Below are 15,770 nucleotides of genomic sequence, written 5' to 3'. Positions count from 1 at the left end.
ATTTTAATGATGATGGTAATAGCAGTGGCTATCAAGATATATCTCTTTACACATATGCCATTTAAGAAATATAAAAAGATACCTAAAATGTATATATATTTATAGTTCACATATTATCTCTCTCTCATACACACATACACATACACACACATTGAATACTTTTGGACTCTTAAAAGCTACTTCTGTCTTTCAGATTCTTTAGATACAACAATTCCTCAACCTAAGTAGTCTCGTCACCTGTTCAGTAGGGTTAGAAACACACCTATCAAGTCAGACACTATTACATGGTGGGCGGGGTGAGGTGGGGTTTGAGAGTTTTTCTGAACAAGTCTGAATCTCTGGCTGCTTATTTTGTTCTTAAGGCACACACTAACCATTTGGTAATTTAATTAATCTTGATTTGGGGTCAGTGTAGTGGCACATCATGTATCTCAGAAGTAACTGAAGTATCTTATGACAAGAGGAGACACAAACCTTTCAGAGAGTCAAAGTGACCCTCTGACAGTAAGGTACAGTACCAATGAGAAAAACCTGGACCAAGGATCCTAGATCACTTTTGAATAGAGCCAGTTAACTAGAGATGATGTCAAGATTTCTTGCAGGCTTTCATCCTAACTACTCCCTTAGCGAATTTCTTTGCTACTCCTTTGTGCAGAGGCAAAGCTGCCCCACAAGGTTTGAAGGATGGAGCACAAGCCACATCACAGATTTCATAATGAATTAAGACAGCTGACCTACGGCTCTCTTTTTCATGCTTCTCTTCTTCATCAGCTCCTGTTTTCAGGGGAATGGCATCATGGAAAGAGTACCAAGCTTAGAGTTTGAAGACCTGGGGCCTGACTTAACTGCCTGTGATTTGTGTTTCCTTAAGAATGCCAATTCTCGGAGCTTCAGATCTCTCATCTGTAAAATGGGAATAATAATGCACATCTTTATGGGTTATTGAGAGGCTCCAAAAAGACAATGAACATGAAAATGCTTTATAAACACCAAAACAGACTTTTCCAAAGTGCCACTGGCAGTATGTGAAATTATTTTAGGTGGAACACGGCACAACTTTAAACATTTTAAATAGTTTTATATATATATATATATTATATATATAATATGTTTAGAATTATTATAAATTATTATAAATTTATATTAGAAATACATAAATAATTATCTATGGTTTCACATATATTATATCTTAGGATAAGGCTTCAGATGTTATTTAAATTTAAAAAGTGGCTTGAATAGTGCTTAGTACATAATATGTATCCAATAAATATTTGTTCAATGAATAAATAAGTGAATGAATGAATTTAAAGAAAAATTTTAAGTAAATAGCAGTACAGGTGACATGTAGTTTTAGCTGAAGTTTGGGAAACACTGCTTTGAAGCAATAAGCAAATATAAGGCATTTATTAGATCCATTATTATCAAATATTTATTAAATAGTAACACTAAAATAGTAGTAACTATTTTAAAGTAAACACTAAAATAACAGTAAATATTTAAAAAATAACCTCTGAAAAATCCCTGCCAACTTAAGTGCAATGTTTCAATATTTTTGAAAGAATGGGAATTAAAGATAAATGGAAAACAATTCAGGGTAAAAAAGTTGACTCATCTGTAACAGAAAGGATGCACCTAATTAGCACAACAATAGTACTCATGGAAAAATCCCTTAAATTAATCCTAATTTTCATTTAAGAATGAAGAACGAACCAAATTTACATTATTCCAATTTTAGTCAGTGGCAATGAGATTTTTTTGTTGTTTCCTTTCTTCTTCACTTTGATAGAAGTGTTTTGAAGTGCTAAAGAACTATACTACAGGACCATTGTAAATCTGTTCTAGTAGAACAAAAAATTTCATGTTGATCCACAACACATAAATAGAATTAAATGTTTTGCATAAACTCATATTTCTGAAGAAACACTATTTAAAAGTTTTTGTAACAGAAGTACGTATTTGCCTCAGACCTGAGACTCCATTTGCTACTATTTATGAAAATTCTATCAACATGCTCATGAACTCTGGCTGGGTCTGTTACCTGAGAAAATGGACATAGCCTTCTTTCCCACTTTAATCTTGCTCAGGAAAGAAAAGTTCACAATTTTATGCAATTCACTACAGTCTTTCCTTGAGTTTTTTACTCAGTTTTTTTTAATATATATTCACATTTTTAGTCTTATCTAATTCTTCATTTTTATTATCTTTATAATTTTTATCAAGCACTGACTTTGTTATCCTGGATTTTCTTGCTTATTCATTTTCAAAAACTAGTCACTTTAATTTGCTCCCTTTTCAAGGAAATTCTGTTGCTGATGGAGCATTGATTACCACTGTCAGACCATCAGCCAAAATACAGCCCAAATATTGTGGCTATTGACTAGTTACAGAAAAAAGGTTTCATTTCAACAGTTGTTAAGAAAATATGTAAGGCAAAAGAGAAAACACAAGGAACACCTTCACAGAGAATTACAGCACCCAGGAATGCAACCAGCTGACGCTGATAAGCATAGAAAGACCGTTCTTCAAAGTAAAATGTTTAAACATCACAGGAGTGCATGTCTTCTGAATTTAGTCTCCAGGCTCAATTTCTTAAGTTACAATGCCCAGAATGTGAGGGTGATCTGTCTCTGGTTACGTTCCACACTGTCAAAACCTGTGTGTGTGATGCTGAACTGACACACAGAGAGTATATTATCCCCAAATAAATTTGGTTATAAGTTTGAGTAATAATGAAGTTTTGTTTGGTTTGAACAACTACTCAAAAAGTTATTTTTATCTCTACCTGCCAAATACAACCATAAGGAGAAAGGTCAAAGTGTGATTATAAACAGGGAGCACCCTGCCCACTGGGCATTTTAAAAACATGTCTTCACTTATCAGGTGGTGTTGCCCCCAGTGTAGACTTTCCCTGATCATCAGATGTCTCTACCTGCCCAATGACAGGAAACATTTCATTGAAAAGAAATATTTTGTAGTTAATCTAACAATAAAACCTTTCCTAAATTTGTCTTGGGTCAGAATACACATCAAATTTAAGAGCAGTGATATATGAAGACCAATGAAACAATGTTCAAAAAGAGTAAAAATAATCTACTCAAAAAAATAAGAATTTTATTTGTTGATCCTAACTTTAGAAGCAACCCTTTAGGACTAGTTCATGTAAGATCGAAGATGGTAGATGACAATTTTAAAATGTATTTTAGAAAGCAAGAGCACTTTTCCTCTTTTAGTAAATATTAAAATAAGTATATAATGATAACTGGTTTCCCCCCACAATGGTGTAAGCTTGAAGTGTTTGCACATTACAGCATATAGGAGTAAGGCCAACAGTAGCTTTTTTCCTTTCCAATTTGTAATCACACTTTGACTTTTTTCCTTATGGTTATATACTGGGCCGAGATCTGGAAGTGCATCCGTCTGGCCATGGACTAGAACACAGCAACAGGGTCTTATTCTTGGCAACTGAATCTCAAACTAAACAGGGCTCATGGTTCACAGAAAAACTTGCATCATTTATTTAGAACAAGTACAAACCTCTCCCGGAAGGTACTTCATTACAAACCAGAAACCAAGGTGTAAAAATTATTAGTCCAGAGAAGCCACTTCCTGAACAGTGAAATACAAGACCTACAATATCGTCCTCCAGTGCCGTCAAATGGCTTTGACATTGAAACAGTAACCTATCAGGGTGATGCAGCCCAACATTCCACAGACTGTTATAAATCTCTAACAATTAAAACGGTTGTTGAGGAGGGTGGGGATAGGAAGGTAGAGGAAGAAAGCCTCAGTTTATATTTTTTGAAAAACATTGGGGGGAAGGAAGACTTTCAAGTTCACTCAAGAAATTGGGTACTTTAAGATACTTCTAAGCAGAACCTCTACTTGAAATAATCAGCTAATATTAACTTATAGTCAGATATGCCAATTTGTTTGAGATGTGCTTAAGTTCATATCAATAGTTGTCTTTCACAGACTAAGTGTATTCCTTATAATCCTTTTGCACTTAACCTGTTAGTAATCCATTAATAATGGAAAAATTATATCCTTTATGGATAATGCATAGGTAAACAACAACTAAGGCCAAATTACCACAATTCCATAATGGTGGCATAGAAATTAATAAGGTTATCTAACATGGAGAATGGGGGTGAGGAGACTACTTTTCACTGAGCCTCTATCATGTGCTATATGATCCATGTTTCTCACTTAGTTCTTAAAACATCATTCTGAGTAGGAATTAGTATTCCCATTTGAGAGGTGAGGAGACTGCAGTTCTGGGAAATTAATTTACCTCCCCAGGATGACTCAAATAACTGGCAGAGTGAGGATCTAGGCTTGTGTCAGAATGCCCAAAGCCCATGACTTTCTGCCACACCCTGCTTCCTCTCTGGTTCTCTGTAGACTGTATTTATACCGTATTTGATGTTGAGAAATCATACCTTTTAGGAAATCACCTTAGAAACTGCAGAACATTACTAATGCATTGCTAGTAATTTCTGCTACATTTAATGAATTACACCAAAGATTAAAAATGCCTTTCTAAGATCATAAGCTGACCAAGTCATTTCTATCATAACAAAACACAGTCGGCTAAAATATTAACTCGTGGACAATATAGAAATCACTGCCTTTGGCAGACATTGGTGCTCTGATCCCAGCACTGGCCTCTCTTAGACTGGATGCCATTCATGCAATCTGAAAACACGGAGAAGCGCCAGCTTGCTATGAATTAGTAACTTGCAATCCTGTTAATTATTTATTTTTTTCTGCCTTGCCTGCTTCCAAAAAGAATTTGAAGTGACTTGCTGAGAACAAGGTGGTAAGTGAAAATAAAAAATGATAGATTTGTGGGATGGGGAGATAATAAATCTATTCTAAAATATGAGTTAAAATAGATTTAATCTGGTGGGATCTGTCAGGATCTTGGGTTAATTTGCTTTGGTAGATAGTAATAGATTATGAGAAGCTGAGAAGCTAAGAAGGTTTAAACTGGTAATGTGCAAGAAAATTGTTTAGCAAACCCTTTCTTCTGAGACACTGCAAAGATAAACACTAGGGGGAAATGGTCCCACATTCCACATTAGCAAGGTGGAATTAATAAGATTTCACTGTAATAAACATATTGTTTATGGAGTCAGTTCCCTCACCTCCCACCTTTTCTCTCTTTACTAAAATGTAAGGTGTTGCTGTAATATACACTAGGCAAACTAATGCACTGCTTACTTTTTTAAAGGCAGAAATCTGGTTATTAATACACAGGACTTCATTTTGCTGATGATTAAGGGGATCTATGTCAATAAAATTTACATCATAATTGGTTCACTTGTATAAGAATATGAATTAAAAATGTTTTATTGGAAACCTTTTTCAAATATATCATACTTTGTCTTATACAGATATTGAACATAGTTTAATCTTTTCTTGATGAACCAGGGTCATCTCAACATCAGGTCAAGGCCACTTGGCTTGGAGTGAGACAGATCTGTGTTTGAAATTTCATTTTCTGGTGTTATAAACTGAGAATACCATTTGGCTTGCTGAGCATCATTAAATAAGGCATGAGGAAGTCCTTCCTTTGTTTTGGGAACTATAGGAAGAAAAAGTGTTTGTGAAGTAGTACCCTTTTTTTTCATTTGCAAAAGTGAGGTAGGTTTTGAAGGACCAGAGGTTTTTTAAAAATGTTAAGCATCCTAGAGCTTTTAAGACTGGCATACCTTGCTTTTTAATGATAGATAAATATTTCATGTATTATCATTAATATTTTATTGTTTTCAGTTTTTCACCTCTGAAGGTGTGCTTATTGCTTCTGAATTACTAAAAATAATTTTATTGCATCTTGATGTCAAGATTTTTACTTGAGAATGTAAAATTACAATGTAAGCCAACTAGAGGGAGGGATATTTGAATTTACAGAAATAATGTTCTGCTCCTTATTAGGAATGCATGTATTACCTAAAATAAGGAAATACGGATTTTTGAAATCCTTATTACTATTCTTTAGTCAATGAAAATCAGTTGCTTATTTAACTAAAACAAAATAAATGCATTTTTTTAAAGTTCATTTTTCCTAACATCAGAGACCAACACAATCTCAGTTGGGAGTTTATGAACACAGATTGATCAGCTGATTAGGACCATTGTTTAACATGAAATGTGTAACAAGTACATGCCTTTATTCTTCTGAGGACATAAGACATTTAGGACACGAAGAATGTTTCCAGGGAAGGGAGGCCATAATCTTTTCTTTAGTTAAGCTTTTTGTAAAATGGCACATATAAAAGACTTGGTTCATTTGCAGAGATTGTAAAACAGTTCAATGTCTACAGCTTGCATTTGCAGCAGCTCCATTTATACCATAAAAGCCCACTTTTGCTGTTTCTAATTATTTCTTGCATAAACTGTCAAAAATATTTAGGTTTACCAACTTACAAGAATGTTTGTCTGGTCTCGGAGAGCATAGAGAATAAAACATTTTGCGGATGGGAGTATGGAATTCATTTTCTTATCAAATGGAGAAACATTTTGCCCAGAGCGTATCCTGACAAGTATATATTAGGCATTATAAGCAAAGGGTTTAAGGACCTCCTGGACATTTAGAGAAAGACAATCCTTTTATTGTGCTGGCAAAAATGCTTTTGGTTTCCTGCCATTAAACCTAAGAGCCAGTGGAAGTTTGAGCAGAGTTGAAAGAGCTTTATACAATATACTCTTTAAGAGAATAATATATACCTGTAAGAGTAATTTTTATTACCTAAGGGGATGAAAAATTATATATTTCTTCATCATATGTGGGGAATGTGCATAATAATCTCCCCCTGGTCAAATATAAATTTTTCTATCTACTTTAAACATTCTGCATATTTCTTGCCTAGTGAGCCAATTTTACCATTTGTGAAGGGGAAAAAAAAAAAAACCAGAAGACCCCTACTAATTTCTTTTAAATTGAATGGTAGTTTCATGGAGGAGTTTTCATTTAATTTATATGATTAGATTGTGTTAAGTAGAACCAGACTATGGGGTTAAACACTTCCATATGTTATAAAGGCCCGGGATTTTTCCTGAAAGAAGACACCATCATTCTGAACTCAGACATTACTTGCTGCTTCCAGATATGGGTGCAACTCCACCCAGATTTTACCCCTCCCCGGCTCTATGTGTGACATGTAAGCAAACTGAGGAGACGTTGTTCCCTGGCAATCCTGGCAACTGGGGCTGCACTTCCTGTTGTCTGGGAGACCCCCGTACCTCTATCACACTCTTGGACCCCAGTGACCACCAGGTTTAATTTTTTTTTGTTTCTAGTCATTGCCACTTGCCTTCTTCCTCTTGGTATGGAATGAAGGATCAGGAAAATGTGAGGAAGGAAGGCAGAACTGACAAAATTCTGGAAATCTGGTTCCTGGACTAGAGCCACTTTGTACCCTAGTAGGATCTACAAATGCTTCATAACTCACCCCTTGTTGGTAAGACATTTTGTTGACTACAACCATCCCCTCTTCATTTTATGCTCCAGAAGTTTGTGAGACCTCAATGAGTCATGAAGAGTCCTAATTTCAAATCCAAAGAATCCAAAATGATGATACCATAAAACATATCTGAACAAAGGTTAGAATTTGACAATGGATAAAGATTGGTATACCTTCCCTTCCTCGGGGCTTTGTTGACAAGAATTGTGTACGTCGTCTTCTCTTACTAATTTTCCAGGCCACGAAGTCAGTCCTTTGATTTGGCCCCAGACCAAGTCGCCGACATTGAACGTCCTTGGCCTATAATGTATCAACTCATTTGAAGAGGGGGAGTCTGGATTCCTTAGGTCATCTTCACTACTAACGCTTTTAGCGTCTGAAGGGCTAGGCACACACCCATTAATGCTTTTGGCATTAAAGTCTCCATTGTAATGGATGTAGTCTTTGATCAGAGAACTTTCCAAACTATTTGAGGAACTTGGAGACTGTTCCTCCAGGACCAGATCTTGCTTTGTGGTGCTCAGCAGCTCTCCAAAGCCCCGACTCTGTCGAGGTCTATTCCCATTAATGTGTGCACATCTCTCCACAGTGTTCTCTAGTCTCTCCTTAAAACTCATCATAGTTCTTTTGTAGCTATTATACCTGAAATTTTCTTCCAGAATTTTATCCCCTTGACAGTTTCTTGGTGGTAACAGTATTGGGTGCTGTTCCCCAGGCAGAAATGGCAGTGTGGAGACATTGTTGGGCCTTTCATGACAAGGACTACTGTGGATATGGCCTGGATGATCTAGAAATTCCTCGCACCTCCACCTGTTTCGCTCCCCTCCAGGGCTTTGCTCCCCATCCCACTGTTTTTTGGATGCATGGCAACTTGCTGACTTGAAATATTCAAACGCATCCCCTTCGTTTGAATTCTTCCCGTGGTCCAGATTCTTGGGCAGCCGAGCCCCTCTTGCATTCCTCAGCCTACCATCATGATCGACACCTGCCATGTTTCGTCCATGAATGACCGCACTGACAGCGCTGGAGAGATTTAATGGGTCACCAATCGAGGCGGTGAAGGCACTCATGGCACTCAGAGCTGGAATGGGGCTAATCTGAGTTGTACTGCTGACTGCAGTGGTGATGACAACCTGCATTCCTTTGCTGGCTGCATCGACAACTGCTTTGTAAATGGCATCGACGGACGCATCACTTTGGCTACCCACAACCAGGCCGTCCTTCACCCGCTGACCAAGAGGTGGGTCCATCCTTGGTTGCAACTCACAAGGTGTATCTTGGAAAGGTGGAAGTGTAGTGTTCAGATTCTCAGGAGGTGCTGTGAGCCCAGGCTGAGTGCTTCTTCTTTTGTTTAGGAGAGCTGCATCTTCCTGCATTCTTACCTTAAAGAAATAGACAGCATGCAGTGAAAGAGAGAACAAAATTGTAAGGGCCTCAAAGAGAAAGACCACAATTGCAAGGTTTACCAAAAGAAAAAAAGATACAACTATAAATAAAGAACAAAACTTGAAGAAGAAATAAAAAGTCACTGTATAGAAAAGGGCATGTCTTGCTTATATTAGGGTATTGTTTCTTTGATTGAAATAATTCAGCACATTTTAAAAAAAATCATTACTAAAAATTCTCTAGAAAAATTAAACTTGAGGTGGCTGGACACAAAATGTTTCCTGGTGATGATGCCACATATTTAGTGTGATCACAGGACTTTGCAACTTGGGATTCAAAGAGAGAGTCAAGTCACAGACAACCAACCCAGTGCTATTCAAATTACAACAGGAACCAGAATTTGAAAATGATTTCTAACTCACTGATATTTCTATTTAACTAAATAAAATAAAATAGGATAAAACAAAATACATGCACTCCTTTCTTAAACAATGAAATATTTCTGATATGACACTCTATATTTTTGAAGTCTCTGGATAGGGTGGTGTCACCTGCTCTGCAACCTTATGAGGCCAATGGCAGAGGGACAGCCCATGCTTTCGACAGTGACAGTGGCTCTCTACAGAAGTGATTCTCAGTTGGGAAGACGTGAAGGGAGAGAATGTCTACAAGGGAGCACATCAGAACCTCAGGGCAGGAAGGAAAGGCCCTGGGGTTATGCTAATTTTACCAATCCCCACGGAAGAATTACTGCTCCAGGCCCTTGATACCTCAATGTTCCCCCTCAATGATCAATCCATTCCCATCTTCACAGCCTTCCCTACTAAACCAGGACCTGGGATCCATTAGCATATCTACCACTCTCTTGCCCCTATCCCCTCGTCTACAACTACAGATAAAGTTCCATTTTTTTAGATCAATTCAACTGCCTGCCTTATCTATATCCACAGTGATGATGCTAAGTAATGGTGTCTACAGGAATTTATGGCTTCCAGCCTCTGCTGAGGCTCCGTGCTGCCCTTCAATCCTGTGATTCTCTAGTTAGGTGTCACTCGCATTCTCCTCAACTATTCAAACCTTCGCCCAGCTCCTTAAGCCTGCTACCATATCATCTCCTGCGCCGTCTGTGGCAGATGACCTTACTGAACTGAGAAAACGGTTTGTTGGGTAAGAATTCTCTTAATTTCTTATATTCGGATACTCCCTGCCCCTGTCAGTACACACTTTTCTGCAACTATACCTGTCCTTAATCCTGTCTTGCTTCTCAGTGTAAGAGGGACGAACTCCTGCCCTCAGAGGTTAAGTCTTCCTTTTATGCTCTGAATCCCAATCCCCCTCCACGGGGATCTTGCTTCATTTGTTATCACCTCTTTTCTCTATGTTCAGCCTCCTCCACTCTTCTCACTCTTTCCTTTAGCATACAACAACGTGTATGATGTCCATATTTTAGAAGCCTGCTCTCCCAGCACCCCTTCTGAGACTGCCCTGTTTCTTTCATGTTCGTCATAGTTCAGTTTTTGAAAGAGTAATTCTCACTCTCCAATTCCTAATCTCCCCATTTACTCTTCCATCAATTGCAGTCTGGCTTTTGCTCCCACCACTCCTCCAAAACTGCATTCCACCAAGTAACCAATGATTTCCTAATCGCTTAATCTAATGGATTCTCTTCAGGCTTTATCTTACTTGTTTTCTCTGTGACATGGTTGAACATTTCCTCTTCCTTTCTAAATTATTTTATTACACAAGTAATACATGAATATTTTCTCACTGTCAAAAAAGAGAAAATTTTGCTTCATCACTACTCCTCACCCAAGCCGGCCCATTCCCACCCCACCCCAGTCCCATTTCCCTTCTCAGAAGTAACCATTGTTGGAGTGCAACCACATAGACACTTTTTAATACATTGAGGTATGTAGGTATATTCCTAGTTTCCCCTCCTCCCTCCCACTCTCTCTTCCTCCATCCCTCCCTTTCTTCTTTCACATAAATGGAACTGTACTATAATATTGTTCTGCAGTACACTGTCTTGGCAATCTTTCCATGTCAGATCATATAATGGTGGATATATAATATGTAACTATTTCCCCACTGATGGATGCTTAAGTGGCTTCTAATTTTTGAGACCACAAATAATATTGTAATGAGCATTCTAGTATGTACCCTTTTGTTCACCTTTGAGGATTTCTCTTAGATACTTAGATACATTGATGTTGAACTGGTGGGTCAAAGGATAGGTATATTTAAAAACCCAATATACTTCCAAATTACCCTCCAAAAGGGACTGTAGCAGCATATGATCATACCAATGACCTATCTCTCTTCCCACATCCTTTTAAGCAATGGGTATCATCAATCTGGTGGACACATTAGCGTTGTGATTTGTATAATTCTGATTATTCTTTTCACATGTTTATTAATCATGTCTTCCTTTTTCTGCCAATTTTCTGTTCATATCTATTCCTCATGTTTTCTAATCAATTATCTTTTTCTTTCTGCTTTGAAGGAGCTCTTTTTATATTATGGATGTTAATTCTTTTTTATGTATTATGTACATATTTTCTCCTCGGTTGCTACTTGTCCTTAACTTTGTTTAGAATACCTTTTACCATACTGAGACTTAAAAGTTTTATGTATTGAACTATGTTACTCCTATTCTTTTTGACTTCTTGGTTTTGTGTCTTGCTTAAAGAGCCTTCTCCACCCCAAGATTACATATACAAAAACCTCACCTTTATCTTTTCTTCTTATAAATTTTTAGTGTTATTCTTTCCATCTAGCTCCTTAATCTGTCAGGAATTTAACATCTGTACAACTAAAGAAGCCTGTGTGACTGGAGACAGAGAGATGTGGTGAGAGCTGAGGCTGGAGAGAGAGGCAGGGGCCAGACTATGCCAGGGCTGGAGGGCATGTTAAGGATGTGGATCTTCAGCAGGACAGTGATGGAAAACCACAAAAGGGTTTAAGAAGGCAACACGATCAGTGTTTACTATCATCTCCCAAAGGATCACGGAGATGCTTTAGACAAAATAAAATAACCTTCACACAAAAGACTGGGATGTTTAACAATATTCACTATTGAGAAATAACAGCAAGTATAGACAAAAGGGTACATAACTCCTTCTTTCCCCAGTCTCCCCAAATTGTTTAAATAAACTTTGACATTGTTTTCTACTCAAGTAACCCAGGGAAGGAGAGTACCTGAAAGTTCTGAAACAGACAAGCCATGGGATTATTGTTAGCTGGGCAAGGAATGGTAGACTGTCCTTGAAATGCCTGGAGATTCTGGTAGCCCTGGAGAATTTGCTGCTGTTGCTGATTTGGAGGAAACATCTGATTGTTGTTTAATAGTGACTGTAGATGAGTCAGTTGATGGTTATTCAAAGTATTGTTTATTGATGACATGTCACCTGTAGTTGAAAAACATAAAAAATAAGTCAACGTGATGGGTCAGAGATCCTATGCCTATTTTTGTAACTGAGGATTCCTGAAACAAAAACTAAAAGCTAGAGTTATGTGGGTAATTTTTTTTCTCCTCAAAGTTTTACTAAGTGGTAAGGGAAGAGTAGTTTTATTATTTAGTTTCATCTTTAATAATTAGCTTTCACATTTTATACCATGGAGAGACTATTTAGTATTTGCTCTATCCACTAGCCAATCCTTATATATTGAGCTTAAGTGCTATATGATTTCTTGAAACTGTTTTTATTAGTACATCTAAAATTAAAGGTTGAAATTAGTCCTAGGATGTTTTAGCAATCATAAATACTTGACTAGATGATTAAAATGAGTGGGTCTGATCAGGCCTTGTCTGCCAATTTAGTTCTCAAGCCACACTCGTCAATAATTACCACAAACAATATTAGGTATTTGATTTAGAAATATGCACTTTGTTTGAAGTAAAAGGCTGGTGACGTAACATTAAAATTGTAGAGAAAGTTAACACAGTAGAAAGCACCTAGTTCATGTTTGTGTCATATTATTTAAGTAAAAATTAAATTCATTGTCATAGTCATTAAAAATAACTATTACATCATCAAATAGGATTAATTAATAACTAAATTTAATTTGAAATTCAAAATTAACTTATTTTGAAATTACATGGCAATTATCTTGAGGATAATGTCATAGAAACTGTCTTAAGACTTGAAATATGTAAATCTGTAATGTTTTTTAGATTATTTAACTACATTAATTTTAATGCCAAATTGACATAATTGTACTGAATTATAAAAGTGCCCGGAAAGTCTGGAAACAGAAATAATAATAATATTATTTTTAACATACTGAAGATGTCCTTGACAACATCATGTATACTTGCCTGTTTCCAGACTTTTGAACACCATCCTGTACTTTATATCATGGTTACCCATTATCAGTCAGCTAAATGTGCTGGACATTTTCTAACTTTTTGTGTGTTTTTAAGCCACAAAGGCCTAAATAATTAGACCGACTGAGGAAATCTAGTTGCAGCAGCTATTGGAGTCTTTTCCTTGAACTTGGGTAAGCTTTAACTTGGAGTATTTTTATACCTTGTTTCTTATTGTGCTGGATAAGCATTTAGTTTGATTATTTAGGGTTCACCTGGAAAACACTTCCTCAAACTGTTCCACCCACAGTGCAGCTGCTCATACTAACCCTGTGATGCCACATCAACCAAAATTCAAATAGAGCAGTTATTTTTAAGATGTACCTGTACTTTATTATTTGGAAAATAAGACTCGGCTTAAGAGAATGATGGGTAGGTTAGGTTTAGGTGGCATCAGGATTAGAAGATAAGAGAAAGCAGATTAAAATGGTATTTAGTATTGCTGGAATTGGGCAGAAGGAAAAAAGTCATCCTAATGTTTGCATAACTATGATTGTGCATGGGTGGTGCTATTATATTTAGTCCCTTAAGCAAGCTGTGACATAACAAAAACATTTTTAAAAATAGTGTGACAAAATGGAGTTTTTAAAAAGGAGAAAAGAGAATTAGGAAAACTTTTCTTTTGTAAAAATTTGTGAAAAAATGTAACTTACCAAGCAGACTTGTCCCCAGTAGAGGGTTAAGTAGCTGTGGCACCACAGAGTTACTGTTGAGTTTAGCTGGACCAGGTGTATTCCCAGCATTATTAGATATATTCAGCAATGTTTCTGCCATTGACACCACTGCTGTCCCACCAAGTGTTGAGACAGTCAGTGCTGCCACTGCTGATGATGTAGTGGTTGTGGTAGTGGTTGCCTGCGAGGAGGTTGCTATGGAAACCTCTGGATGATTAGCGGTGGTGGCCAATGCCGAGTTCAGGACACCTCCCAACAGTTGGGGATTCAAGGCCATTAATCCTGAGGCCCCAGTGACAGCTGGGAGGAACAGGGGGTTAAAAGTAGTGTCACTGCCTGCAAAGCTTGGTAAAGGGTTCCCCAGGGGGCTGGTTAAAAGGGTCTCAGCTCGGCTGTTCTCTGACTGATTGCTTGGCAAATGGTCTGGTGGGATTGTCATCTGTGTTAATGAGGGTAAAGGGGTATTTTGCGGTTGCAAAAGATCTGAGATGGTCAGATTGAAAGATGGCAGGGGAAGCATAGCAGCTGCTTGAGCTTGGTTCTGAAGCAGGGCTGCTAAGAGCTGAAAGTGAACAGGCTGTAATACCTGCCCATCCATGTCACCGGAGAGAAAAGCTAAGGCAGCATTTACATTCGGGTTGAGAAAACCTAAAGGGTGGAGGTTGATCTCAGACTTGCCTTCTCCTGCTGAAGGCTGGAGGATATTTAATAGATTCTGGTTTAGGAGATGCTGTTGATTCACTGGCAAAGAGATAGGTAGAGAACTGAGGAGGCTGGGGTTCAAGGGGTGTGGAAGATGGTTGTTTGAAGTGCTGTTGGATGGAAAATGAAGTGCGTGCTCCTGGCCAACAAAAGGAAAATCACTCCCAATGGGCAGCTGGCTCTGCATGGGGTTTCCAGCTGCGGTGGTGACTATGACACCGTCTTGAAGAACAGATGTTGTCTTTGTGATGGCAGGGTGGTTGGTGCCAGCTATGGCTATGGAGGATGATGGTCCTGAACTGCCTAAAACGAAGAAAGGAATAAAAAAACCCACATTAATTATAGACGTTAAGATAGAGTACCCCATAAGATGCATTTTGACACATTTCAATTAATTAGTTACATGGCAGCTTTATCAGAGATGATTTGACCTCTGCAAATGGGGCTTATACCTTCTAACCTTATGCTTTTTAACCTACTTTGAAAATAACTATATTTAAGAACTTGAGCATATTATGAGATGGCTCTTCTTAATTTTCAAATAGCTTGTTTTTCACAGTTGGATTAGGTAAAGATGGTGGAATCTGTGCTGTAGTTCATTCATCTGGATAAATAAAAGTAACAAAGCTTTATTTTTCAAAACAGGTATTTTCTCATTTTTCAAAAAAGGTTTTGGTCTTTATAAAATTAGTACTTGTTCTTAAACAACAACAACAGCAACAACAACTGGAAAGTACATGAAAATATAAAACAGAAAATAAAAAGTACCTATAGAGACAACAACCATTAAAATTTTGGTACAGAGCTTTTCGGGCTTCTTCCATGGATATGCACATACATATGCAGACGCATACACATAGTACATATATATTTTTTTAACAAAAATGGAATCGTGCTATTCACGTTGTCTTGTAACTTGTTTTCATTTATCAATGTATTATGAATATCTTTTCATGTTAACTCATATGTAACTTCAGAATCAATTTACTAGTAATATCATGTTTAGATACACAGTAATTAAGTCAATCTCCAGTTGTGGTATTTTGACTGTTTTCAATCTTTTACTATTGTAAGCAAGACTATGATAAACATTCTTATTAACAAATCTTTGCCAGTTTGCCCAATTAACTTCTAAGTATACACTCTTAAAAGGGAAATTCCAGGAATAAAAGGATT

General features: G+C 37.2%; 1 protein-coding gene across 7 annotated transcripts in view; it reads right to left on the bottom strand.

Moving 5' to 3' along the window:
• Positions 1-15,770, bottom strand: part of MBD5 (methyl-CpG binding domain protein 5) — a 150,022-nt gene that overhangs the window by 18,642 nt on the left and 115,610 nt on the right. For 5 of the 7 annotated variants that reach the window (XM_037850553.1, XM_037850556.1, XM_037850554.1 and 2 more), the window contains 3 exons: positions 13,872-14,897; positions 12,051-12,259; positions 7,640-8,848 (listed from right to left, as the gene is read on the bottom strand). In XM_037850553.1, coding sequence (XP_037706481.1) covers positions 7,640-8,848; positions 12,051-12,259; positions 13,872-14,897 — 2,444 coding nt within the window. The remainder of the gene's footprint in view (positions 1-7,639; positions 8,849-12,050; positions 12,260-13,871; positions 14,898-15,770) is intronic. The other 2 variants (XM_037850558.1, XM_037850559.1) reach the window with 1 other exon arrangement.

The sequence above is a fragment of the Choloepus didactylus genome, chromosome 9, assembly GCF_015220235.1.
Source record: "Choloepus didactylus isolate mChoDid1 chromosome 9, mChoDid1.pri, whole genome shotgun sequence".
Classification (NCBI taxonomy): domain Eukaryota; kingdom Metazoa; phylum Chordata; class Mammalia; order Pilosa; family Megalonychidae; genus Choloepus; species Choloepus didactylus.
Note: the sequence above shows the minus strand (reverse complement) of the source record. Positions and strands in the feature narration are given on the sequence as shown.